The sequence below is a fragment of the Megascapheus bottae genome, chromosome 14, assembly GCF_031878675.1.
Source record: "Megascapheus bottae isolate mThoBot1 chromosome 14, mThoBot2.hap1, whole genome shotgun sequence".
In the NCBI taxonomy this organism is placed as follows: Eukaryota; Metazoa; Chordata; class Mammalia; order Rodentia; family Geomyidae; genus Megascapheus; species Megascapheus bottae.
Window position 1 is genome coordinate 51,095,915 of NC_143522.1, and position 13,047 is coordinate 51,108,961.

At 37.9% G+C, this 13,047-nt stretch overlaps 1 protein-coding gene across 1 annotated transcript in view; it reads left to right on the forward strand.

Annotated features, from left to right (window-relative positions):
- The window catches only part of Gpr33 (G protein-coupled receptor 33), a 33,331-nt gene continuing 20,284 nt past the window's right edge, over positions 1-13,047 (forward strand). The window contains 1 exon segment of the mRNA XM_090344171.1: positions 1-136. Coding sequence (XP_090200297.1) covers positions 1-136 — 136 coding nt within the window.

The following is a 13,047-nucleotide window of genomic DNA, read 5'->3' on the forward strand; positions in this document are numbered from 1 at the left end:
ATGGCAGCGGAGCCCACAAGTAATGACACAGACTTGGCGATCGTGACTCTTGGCGCAGGTCTGAACTTTATTTCACAAACGTGCCCGCAAAATACAGATCGAGTGGTTGTAGCCACGTCATCAAATAGGGATGACGGTCAGCCAATGGTGTCCTGAGACACTCCCCACTTGCTCCAAGTGGGTGGGGCCAGGCACCCTGTGGCTCCGGACTCCTTGCAGTCACTTGCCACACTTGTGTATGTGATTAAGGGGAGGGGTTATCCCCAAGCACAAAGATGTTCATTGCAGCACTATTTACCATAGTGAAGATATGGAACCAACCCAGATGTCCCTCAGTTGATGAGTGGATCAACAAGTTGTGGTATTTGTACACAATGGAATTCCATGGTGCTGTCAGGAATTCTATGCTGCTGTCAGAAAGAACAACATCGCCCCATTTGTAAGGAAATGGAAAGACTTAGAAAAAAACCATATTAAGTGAAGTAAGCCAGACTCATGGTTTCCCTCATTTGTCATAATTAGTATAAACCTTGGCCTCTCTTAGCAGAGGTTTACAATAGGGCAAAACCTAGAAACATAAGGCCATATAGGATGAGGCTAAATGAAAGGACCTCCAGGATATGGAAACAAGAGCCATATAAGGTGTGATTGTTGTTCTTAACGTACTATTTTATTTCTCATCTCCTTTGCTGTCCCTTGGTTATTCTCATATTGTTACAGTATCTTACCTTGTTATTTGGTATATTGTATATATTTACTTGTTTATTTGAAATAGGATAGTGAGGGGGAAAACAAGATGAGCGGAGGGGGAAAGGGGAGGAAAATGGGGACAAAAACATGAGAAGGGGTATCAATGTTTGTGAAGTAATGCATCTTCTATCTGGGGAATATAATGTAACCCTTCTATTAATTATAATAAAAAAAGAACTGTGATCCTCAAATCTCAGCCTTTTGACTAGTTAGGATTGCATGTTTGACGCACCAACAATTGACTATAAACTATCACCTTTGTAACCTTGTTTCTTTTCTCCATAACCCAATCATACTCAGTCTCTCAAAAAACAAACAAAACCCTACTGACTTAACTGTCTACCAACCCTTTTCCTGGAAACTGCTTCTTCTCCTTTCCAACGACTTGATTTCAATAAGTCCTTTCTCTAAGAAACCAACAGAGCCCAAACTTAACCAGCTGTCATTTTTCTGCCATGTGGTGACCACAAAGAAGAAAATCTGATCTTAGTAAGAAATGAAGTAATGTATAAAGAGCAATAAAGACAAGAGATATGCCCCCAGCCACATTTTATTCTTGCAACCCAAAAGTTACTGCCACATTCATAATCATAAATATACTCCCTTTGCATATATGACCTTAAATAAGCTCTGTTCCTAGCATTCCCCAAAAGTGTTGATGGATTTAATCATATTTGCTTTTTAAAGAGTTCCCTCTGTCAACAAAATGAAGAAAGGATAACTGATCATAGAAGAGAACAGAAGCAAGTAAAAACAGTCAGGGAACACCACTAGAAGATTCAGGAACAGAAACTGAATGAGGATTGGATGTGGAAAGAAAGGGTGGCCAGAGGATTGGAGTTATTGATGCTGGACAACTGGGTAGACTATGGAAAAGAGACTATTGGAGACTCTTGGAGATAATAATAGTGAACTGAGCTACTCATGTGATAAGTTATGCAGAGGCCCCCAGCACAATTAGTAGCTCATAGTAGGCTCCCCAGAGATGTCAATATCCTGGGCTTCACAAAATCATTGGCCTCTGTTAGTTTCCTATGAACTTCCATAGGGTGGGGATAACACACCATATACCCCCATTGCCTTCACAGACTACTCGAGTCCTATGACACTGTAGCTACTCGGTAAGTATGCAATGATATTATGCAAAGCAATTTGTTTGGGGTGCTTTAAAATGATATAATCTTGTCAAATTGAACAATCAGAATAGCATTGTATACAACTCTTTTTTGTAGACAAAGAATCAAAAGAATACTTTCCTCACCATAATCTTGTTTGATTTTGAAGTAGTCTTGAAAATGACTGCATTCTAATGAAAAAAAATCAGTCTCCTTTGATGGGAAAGAAATAAGTAAAATGCAGGCCCAAAAGGAAGAAATAAACTTTTCATTTATAAATATGTATAAATCTGACAGTGCACAGTAAACATCAATGTACAATACTCAAAAATAAACCTAAAATCCAGATACAGATCCTGACTCCCAGTACAAACATAAACTAATCAAGGTGAAGAAATGAGGTTTTGAAACAGCTCCTGCTGTCAGATGTCAATATGTATCTCAAGTATAACTATGAAGGTTTTGTTATTTTATTGTAATTGTGCCAGCCCTGGGGCTTAAGAGTGGCAGTCTACCACTTGAGCCACAGCTATGTCTCCTGCTTTTTTTTTTTTTACGATTAATTGGAAATAAGAATCTCAAGGACTTCCCTCACCAGGCTAGCTTTGAAACCTTAGATCTCAGCTTCCTGAGTAGCTAGAATTAGACCTGTGTGGAACCAGTGCCAGCACTATCTTCTTAATTCTCTGTTTTCAAAAAAATGTTCATTTCCTTTCAATACATAATCATATATGATATTTAATGACTATCTAACATGAATTTGTTATAAAATATGCAAGATAACCTATTTACATATAAAATGATATAGATTAGAAAGAGAATACAAATGTATCTAGGACATTCAAATTAACGGAAGAGGACAAACTTGAGAAGAAACGAATGTGGGAATTATAAGGCACTTTGATATAGGATATTTTGACCTAAAGGCCTAAAATTTAACCAGTAGGAATGCTTTGGATTTTAAAGACAGTGTCTTCAGAGGAATGTCTGTTAAAAGGTAGGAGTTTGGCTTAGTGGTAGAGTGCTTGCCTAGCATGCACAAAGACCCAGGTTCAATTCCTTGGTACCACATAAATAGAAAAGCCAGAAGTGGTGCTGTGGCTCAAGCGGTAGAGCACTAGCCTTCAGGAAAGCCTAAGGACAGTGCTCAGTCCCTGAGTTCAGTTCCCAGGACTGGCAAACAAAAAAAAGGTAGGTGTTGATGGTCAGGCATAGTAATATACACCTATAATCCTAGCCACTCAAGAAGCAGAGTCAGAAGAATCGAGTTCAAGGCTAGTCTAGATTTACATAGTGAAACACACACACACACACACACACACACACACACACACACCCATACACACACCCATACCATGCTGCATTCTACATGCCCCTCTTTCTTCTACCTTCACTTAAAAACATGCATTCACTAGAGCATGATAAAATGTTCACTTGCTGATATTTATAAACATATTTGTTTTCATTATTGGTTCCTTGTAATAGCTTCCTGTCACCTAAGAGAGACCTATGGTCTTTATCTTTGTTCCCTATCTACCCTACTCAAATTCATTTCTTGCCATTTTCCTCCTCCCTGCAGACAAAATCTCTACCTGGCTAACCTTTCTCAGTGTTTCAGATTTGATATGAATGAAGTCTCAGAACAGTTTGTCTTCATTACTCTAAGCAAAGTAGGGCTACACTTTCAGGCCTACCTAGAGAGCATTCTAAGCAGTCTTTTTTGTTGTTGTTGTTTGTTTTTTAAATTGATGGGGTTACAGTTACATTCATCAGGTAGTATGTACATTACTTCTTGAACATGGATACCCTTTCTCATGTCTTTGTCTCCCTTTCTCTTCTCTAATCCTCTCCCAATCATCAGGTTTTCCCCCTTCCCTATTTCAAATAAACAAAGAAACGTATATACAATAACACCAGGCAACCAAGTCAGATACAGTAACCACATGAGATTAAGCATAAGGAGACAAAAAGAGAAAAGAAATAACTGTACATAGTACATTAAGGACAACAATCACAAAGATAAGCCTCTTGTTTCCATATCCTAGAGTTCATTTTGTATAGTCTCATCCTATATGTACATAGCTTTTGAGCTATTGTGATCCTTTGCTAGGAGAGTTCTAGATGTGTACTAATTATTACAAATGAGGGAAACCATGGAGATTATGTTCCTTTGGGTCTGGCTTACTTCACTTAATATGATTTTTTTCCAAGTCTTTCCATTTCTTTATGAATGGGGCGATGTCATTGTTTCAGATGGTTGCATAGAATTCCATTGTGTATAAGCATCACATCTTTTTGATCCCATTCATCTACTGAGAGGCATCTAGGTTGATTCTATATCTTAGCTATGATTTAAAAAAATGCTTCAGTGAACATTGCTGTGCTAGTGGCTTTATTATGTCCTTGTTTCTGGACGACTGGTAAATGCCAAGTAGTGGAATTGCTGGGTCATAGGGGAGCTCTAGTCTTTTGAAGAATCACCACACTGCTTTCCATAGTGGTTGAACAAGTTTACATTCCCACCAACAGTATAGTATCAATCCCTCCTGGCCACATCCCAGCCAGCATCTGTTGTTATTAGATTTCTTAATAATGGCCATTCTAACTAGAGTGAAGTGGAATCTCAGTGATTTGATTTGCATTTCTTCTTTTGCCAGAGATGTCGAGCATTTCTTCATATGTCTATAGACCATTCTTATTTCCTCTTTGAAGCCGTCTCTGGCCCATCTTTTTATGGGATGGTTGTTTCTTTGAGGATTTGTTATGGAGAGATTCAATTTTTTGAGCTGTAGGTATATTTTAGCTATGAGGCCCTTATCTGTTTTTTGGCTAGTGAAGATTTCCTACTCTGTGGGCTTTCTATTTAACTTGCTAGCCATCTCCTTTGCCATACAGAACTTCTGCAGTTTAATGCAGTCCCATTTATCCAAATTTTCTTTAATTTGTTGGGTTTCCTAAGCAGTCAATTCTTCTGTTTTCGTTTCTTGTTTGATATCCATTTCTCTCAGTGAAATGTAAGCCCCTCAAGGATAAGGACCTTGAGTATATTATTTTTTACTATAAAGCTAGCTCCCACATAGTGCCAAGCCCATAGTAAAGGCTCAATAAATACTTGCTAAGAAAGTAAGTGAATGTTGTAACATTCCTGAAAGTTTTACTTACATGTATCAAAAGATCTTAAAACAGTCATATGGAGTAAGAAAATAATTTGTCTAGAAACTTGCCTTAAAGAAGTAGTTGGAAATATACAGATTCATTCATAACATTTTTGTCACAGACTTACCAATAAAAGGGAAAACCAGAAATGTCATAAATATCCACAATAAATATTCAGCAACTAAGATTATGTTTGTGAGATATGTGTTTGCCCACAAGTGCATGTGACAGCCAGAGGGCTTGAACTCTGGCTTCAGTCCTGTCCCTGAGATTTTTGCTCAAGGCTACACTTCTGGCTTTTTAGTGATTAAATGGAGATAGGAGTCTCATGAACTTTCCTGCCTGGGCTAGTTTTGGATTGCAGTCCTTAGATCTCACCCTCCTGAGTAGATTATAGATATGAGCCACCAGTACTCAGCAGTAACTAAGATTTTAAAAGAGTATTTAATGTCATAATATAATGTCCATGATAAATGTAAAAATCAAATGTAAAAAGGATAAAAATATACAGTATGATCATAACTTTCACAAAAAAGCAAATGGGGATCTACACATAGGAAATAAGTATCAATGTATGGGGCCAGGAGTTTGGCCTAGTAGTAGAGTGCTTGCCTAGCATGCACAAAGACCCAGGTTCGATTCCCAATACCACATACATAGAAAAGCCAGAAGTGGGACTGTGGCTCAAGTGACAGAGGGATAGCCTTGAGGAAAATGCCCAAGAACAGTGCTCAGGCCCTGAGTTAAAGCTCCAGGATCAGCAAAAAAGTAGCAATGCACTAAAATATTAATGGTGCAAATCTATTAATAATTTTAATTAGTAATATATTCTGTATTTTAAAAAATTCTGTATAATACATATATTGCTTTTGCAACTGAATAATAGAAATATGGCTCACTGGTAAAACACTTGCCTAAAATATAAGGACTAGGGTTCAGTTTCCTACACTCACAAAAATATATTTTAAAACGTATTAACCACTCTTATGTGTGAAAAACACTCTGCTAATTACTTAAATATTCAACACTTTTGAATGGTAGATTAGCACGTTCCCATTTGTGCTAGCTTTCTGTTACTATGACAGAACACCTAAGATAAACAAATTAAAAAGGATGGAAGTTTATTTGGGCTATGGTTCCAGGGATTTCATAACATAGTTGGCTCTGTCACTTTGGGCTCTTTGGTAAGGCAGATGGAGCACATTCAGGGTTCCATTCCTCAGTACTACATACATAAAAAAGCTGGTAGTGGTGTTGTGGCTCAAGTGGTAGAGCTCTAGCCTTGAGGAAAGCCCAAGGATAGTGTTCAGGCCCTGAGTACAAGGCCCGGGACTGGCAAAAAAAAATACAGCATTTGAGAAAATCAAAAGTAAGGGATAGTCACATAAAAATCACTTGCTTTTGAGAATGCTTTTGTTGGATATGGCCCTACCTAGAACCCCATGAGGCTACTGAATGGTGAAAATATCTTCAGGGATCCATATAAAAGATAAAGAGCAAGTTTACAAACCTCTCTGAATAATTTATTGTGTAAGTCCAGATGGAATTAATATGTATCCATAGATCAACTGCAGGCATTTTTACCTCTTATCTCCTTTATATTACAAGAGATAAAAAACGAAATAAAGAAGCCAGGCACTAATGGTTCATTCTTGTAACCCTAGGTACTTAAGAGGCTGATAGAGCTGAGGATCAAGCTTCAAAGTCAGCCCAGGCAGGAAAGTCTGAGACTCTTATTGCCAATTAACCAGCAGAAAACAAGAAGTGGTGATATGGCTCAAAGTGGCAGAATGCTAGCACTGAATGAAAAAGCTTGGGGACGGCACCCAGGCCCTGAGTTCAAACGTCACAACCAACAACAACAACAACAAAATAAACAAATAAATAAACCTTTACTCCTCCCTAATAGTACACCAGGTACACACGTACTGTGGCAGCTAACTGGAGCAGCAGCCTGACACCAAAAAAAAGAAAAAAAAACCTGAGAGTAAAGACTATTTTTAATTTATCCCCAACCCTTTTCCTGGAAGGAAGAGAGGAAATCAACCTGATTTAGTATATTGGGTCCAGAGTATGATACTTCATCATACTCTTTTCAGGTCTCTATTACTAACTTTTGACCCCAGATTGAATGTTTTTCTCCTGTTGGACCTATAGAGTCAATAAAAAGACCAAAGTCATGGAGATCTTGGTTCTTGGCCAAGACAGATGTAAGAGATAGACTCACAAATCAATTTCTGCACCTGCTGGAAAATGAAAGGTTATAGATACAGAGGGAACAATAGGCTAATAAAGGGATGAATATTCATGTCTTTTCTGGGAATAGATGGAGATCTTCCAGGAACTTGAATGTCACCTCTTTTTATTCCTTTTTTGCCTTAAATTTCCAGTCATGGCAGTTGTAATTGTCTTTAGCTTTGAAGGAGGAAAGAGAAAGAATAAGAACTTCCAGATCAAGTTAATCTTGTATTACAGTTCTCAAGAGAACATCCCTTAATGATCAACATGTCTACAGGCAATGACTCCTGCCCCAAAGATTCAGACCCCACAAAGGAGATAGACACAATGTAAAGGCATCTCAATCTAATCACCAATGGGACATTTACAGGTCCAAATTAAGAGTCAGTCCTTTCGGCAAAAGTGCCTTTTGGGTCCCTGAAAAGTAACTAGGCAACTTTTTACGTCATGTCATGGGTGTGTCAGTTGCAAAAAAAAGTAAATAGGAAAGCTATGTGGCCTCCAAAATTAGTGATTTTTAAGTCTACTAAGAGGAAATGAAGCTAGAAGGCTTTCTTTGGTAACATTTCTAGTGGAAGATGTTTAAACCCAGTTTGGAGCTAAACGTGGTAGTAATATGTACCTGTCATTACAGCTACTTGGGTAACTAAGGCAGAAAATCATGAGTTTGAGGCCGCCTGGAAAATGTAGCGCAGGTACATTTCATAGGCAGGTAGATAGAGAAGACAGACAGACAGATAGATATGGATGAAACAATGTACAGTAATGACTTGGTCTCTCATCCCTATGCCTCATACAATACCCTAGAACTGCCCTTACACTGAAGGCAGGTTGGAAAGATCTAGAAAATCTGCAGCCTCTGCCTCTGTTCCACCAAATTCTAAACGTCCCTGTAAATCCTGACTACATAGAAATGATCTCCATAAACACGGACTGAATTACTATTTAGTAAATAAAAAGGAATCAAATAGTTATGCTGTTTATCAAAAGTCTCTAGATTTTAGGAAGGAAGGAAGGAAGGAAGGAAGGAAGGAAGGAAGGAAGGAAGGAAGGAAGGAAGACAGACCTATTTACTTCTAAGCCTGAATCTAAAGCCTAAATTCTGAATGGGCTTTTAAATCTTATTTTGAGGCTTTCAGAATTGTTGGGAAAACCCATAATGCAATACGCTAGTGTAACAGTTAATGAAACTTCCTCACAAGGTAATGCATTCCAGTCCATTAGGTGAGCCACTAGAAGGGATAATCTAGTATTTTTGCTTCCATACTAAATATATCAAGTGAGTTATGTATACCTATTGATTAGATTGACCCTAGTACCTTCACCACTGTTCTCACTATATTCAAGACCTTTAGAATAAGTGCGCATAGATAAGGAATGATTCCCTATTCCTGTGATCTTGAGGGAGTTGAATCACTGCTGTCCCCATTCTTGTTACATGCGTACACATCACAGACTTGGCCCTTCATCCTCAGGACTGACATATATGTAGAAACATGGAAATTTCTTTTTCCCTGACATTACACCAACATCTGATGCTTCCTATTTATCAGTTCTCCCATTGTATGCATAGAACAAGGCTACCTTCAGTAGGACTGAAGAAGTATCAACTCCAAGAGGATAAGAAAGACAACAGGGAAAGGGGTGGGGGGAAACACTGAAAATTGGAGGCAATAGACCTAAAGTAAGTGTGAATGCCACTTAGCAACGACCACAGTCAATCTCTGTACTTCCTCCAGTACTTGCACCAGTAAGTGGCCTTGCCACTGAAACTAGTTTAGGTTTTAGGTTTTTATTGTTTATAACCAAAAGCACCAACATAGTGTCCCTTGACAACCTGGGAGACAATGCTTATTGTGAGGTAGTAATTATGCATGCATATAACTATTAGGTTTTGTTTCATTTTATGCAACAGAAAGAGTTGCTTTAGTAAACATGACTTAACTTACACATGTAACAAGAGTTCCAGAGAAAAGAGTCCAGAGCAAGTTTAGAAGTCCAAAGGAATCACAGCTTCTTCTGGCTTCCTGTTCTATAATATTAATGTAAAATTGCAAGAAGATTGCTGTATGTGCAATTAGGAAAAATAAAGAGGAAAAGAGAAAAAGGTGGGTGCCAGCTGAACATATTTCTTGTGATATTTTCTTTTTTTCTCTTAATGTTCATGGTCCTGGTTGGCTTACACCTGTAATCCCAGCTACTCAGGAGGTTGAGACCTGAAGATCAAGATTCAGAAACAGCCCAGGAAGGAAAGTCAGGGAGATTCTTATCTCCAGTTAACCCAGAAAACCAGAAGTGGAGCTCAAAGTGATAGAGCACTGGCCTTGATCAAAAGAACTCAGTGACTGTGCCCAGGCCCTGAGTTCAAGCCCCCTTGTCACACACGTGCATGTGCGCACACACACACACACACACACACACACACACACACACACACACACACACACGTTTGTAGAAGTCTAACCCAGCAACCAATCTAAGTCAGGATTCAGTCAGATGATCATACCTAGCTGAATCTGAGGAAAGTTGGCAAGTTTTCAGAGTAAATCGTATTCCCATGAAAAACATTTTTTACTGATAGAAGTATGAATGAAAATTGAACAGTCAAATGGGTTTATCTCAGTGGCTTCATATATTGGTACATTTACGAAAAGCAATTTAAATGTACTATCAAAATACTCAAACTCTATGATCTAATAATATTGCTTCTATTAAATTATCCTGAATTAATTCAGAATATTAAAAAATATAGGCTGGGAGCATGGCCTAGTGGTAGAGCACTTGTCTAGCATACATAAAGTCCTGGTTCGATTCCTTCGTACCACATACAAAGAAAAATCTAGAAGTGGTCATGTGGCTCAAGTGGTAGAGCTTTAGCCTTGAAAAGGCCCAAGGACAGTGCTCAAGCCCTGAGTTCAAGTCTCAGGATTGGCCTGAGAATTCTTTCTTATGGGAGGATTAAACTTTTGTTTTGGTTAGGCTTTAAGCAGATTGAATAAAGACCACTTCCATTGTGATGGGCAATCTGCTTTACTCAGTCTCTAAATTTAAGTTTTAATCGCTTGCAAAACTTCCTTACAGAAAGTGTTAGATAAAATATCTGGATACCATTAAAAAATGGGCCAAAGACTTAAAGAGAGTCTTCTCTGAAGAAGAAACAAAAATGGCCTATAGACACATGAAGAAATGCTCAACATCTCTGGTCATAAAAGAAATGCAAATCAAAACAACTCTAAGATTCCACCTCACTCCAGTTAGAATGGCCAGGATCAGGAAAATGAATAATAATATATGCTGGAGGGGATGTGGCCAGGAGGGATCACTACTACACTGTTGGTGGGAGAGCAAACTCGTTCAACCACTATGGAAAGCAGTATGGCAGTTCCTCAAAAGACTAAACATAGAGCTCCCCTATGACCCAGCAATTCCACTACTTGGCATTTACCCAACCATCCAGAAACAAGGGCACACTAAATCCACTAGCACAACAATGTTCATTGCAGCATTATTCACCATAGCAAAGATATGGAACCAACCTAGATGTCGCTCAGTTGATGAGTGGATCAACAAGTTGTGGTATTCGTACACAATGGAATTCTATGCTGCTGTCAGAAAGAATGACATCACCCCATTTGTTAGGAAATGGAAAGACTTAGAAAAAATCATATTAAGTGAAGTAAGCCAGACTCAAAGGAACTTAGGCTCAATGGTTTCCCTCATTCGTCATAATCAGTAGAAATCTTGGGCTCTACTAGCAGAGATCTGAAATAGAGCAAAACCTTGATACATAAGGCCATATAGTATGAAGCTAATTGAAAGGACCTCCAGGATATTGAAACAAAAGCCATATAACGAATGATTGTTGTCCTTAATGTACTATGCTGTCTCTCATCTACTTTGCTGTCCCTTGGTTATCTCATATTGTTACAGTATCTCACTTTGTTATCTGATATATTGAATTTATTTGTATTTGGTTATTTGAAATTTGATAGGGAAGGGGGGAAAACCAAGACGGGTAGGGAGGGTGGGGGGGTGGGTAATGGGTACCAAGACATATGAAAGGGTATCAATGTATGTGAATTAATGCACCTTCTATCTGGCAAATATCATGGAACCTTTTATTAATTACAATAAAAAATAAAAAAAATATCTGGATACCTTGTGGCCCAGTAAAGGTATCATATGAAATTTAACAGCTACTAGCTAAACAACTGAATTTATGTTGTATGTTGGCTAAATTTGTGTCATTATTATTCTGTTTTTACAAGGCTGGGAATTGAACCTAGGGCCTTGTGCATACTAGGCAAGTGCTTTATCACTGAACTACATGCTCAGTTCAGGTTTATAGTTTTTAAATGACCTTTTCTTTCTGTTTACCATATGCATACAGTTTACATATTTTGCATTTATCCAATAAAACTTCAGTCTTGGCTCATTTTGCTCCCTTTAACTGGAATGATTTTCCTGTAATTTTAATATTTATAAATCCTCAGTATTTTTTTAAAGGACTGCTAAAAATACTATATCCCTAGATGAAGTCTGCACTTATTCTTTCTGTCTTCATGCTTTGAACCTCCATCTCTTCTCAAAGATACAACAAACTAGCACTTTTATTCACATAGAGTGCCTTTTCTCTGCTTTTCTGTTTCCACAACTTCCTTGTTTTATAGATTTCAATGAATAAGTTTATTAGCTTATAAAACTCTCCTTAAGGAAAAGATTTATATCCAATTCAGTCTAGCATCTCCTGAATGCATTGTATTGAATAGATTTTAAATATTTACTTGTTAAATTAGTATGCTTTATCTGTTTTCCTTACGAGTAAAGGAGTCCATAATTTCTTTTTTTTTAAATTTTATTGTCACGGTGATGTACAGAGGGGTTACAGTTACATTCATCAGATAATGGGTACATTATTATTTCTTTTACATTGATACCTCTTCCCATGCTTTTCTGTCTGCAATTTGTTGAATTAGAAAAATAGATAAAGACATTTTCTAACTAAATAATACAGTTCAAGTGATTGTTTCTTGATAAGTTCACACACTGAGTTGCTTAAGAAAAGGATCTTCATCAGATTGGAATTTTCATTCACTTTTGAACAAATTCATATTTTGTAATTTTAAGTATTCATTGAAGTGTACTTTAGTCAAGTGCACTTTATTTGTGATAGCACTGGGCCTTGAACCTGAGGTCCTCACATTCTTGCTTAATTTTTTTTCTCAAGGCTCTTCCACTTGAGCTACAGCTTTTTCAGATGTTTGCCAGTTACTTAAAGAGTCACAGATTTGTCTACCCAAGCTGGCTTTGAACTGCAATCTTCCTATCTCAGCCTTCAGAGTAAGCTAGGGTTTTAAGCATGAGCCACCAAACCTCAGCAGGAAATCACTCACGTTGTTTTTATTGTCTACTGTCCCTTGTCTATCTTTTAAATACATTAAATCCTCTCACTCATACTTATTAGATAGGTTGCTATTGTTTTGTTTTTGTACTTCCTCCTTAAGCAAAGACACAGGTTAAATCCAACTATAATTTGACTGATCAAGGGTAGAAAATGCTGTGTCTGGCAGGGCAATATGGCTGACACTTGTAATCTTTAGTACTCAAGAAGCTGAGATTTGAGGATTGTGGTTCAAAAGCTAGCCTGGGCAGGAAAATGGATGAGGCTGTTATCTCTAATTAACTACCAAAAAGTGAGAAATGGTGTGGTGACTTAAAAAGGTAGAGCACTGGAAATGAGCATAAAAGCTCAGAGACAGTGCTCAGGCCATGAGTTCAAGCCCCAAGA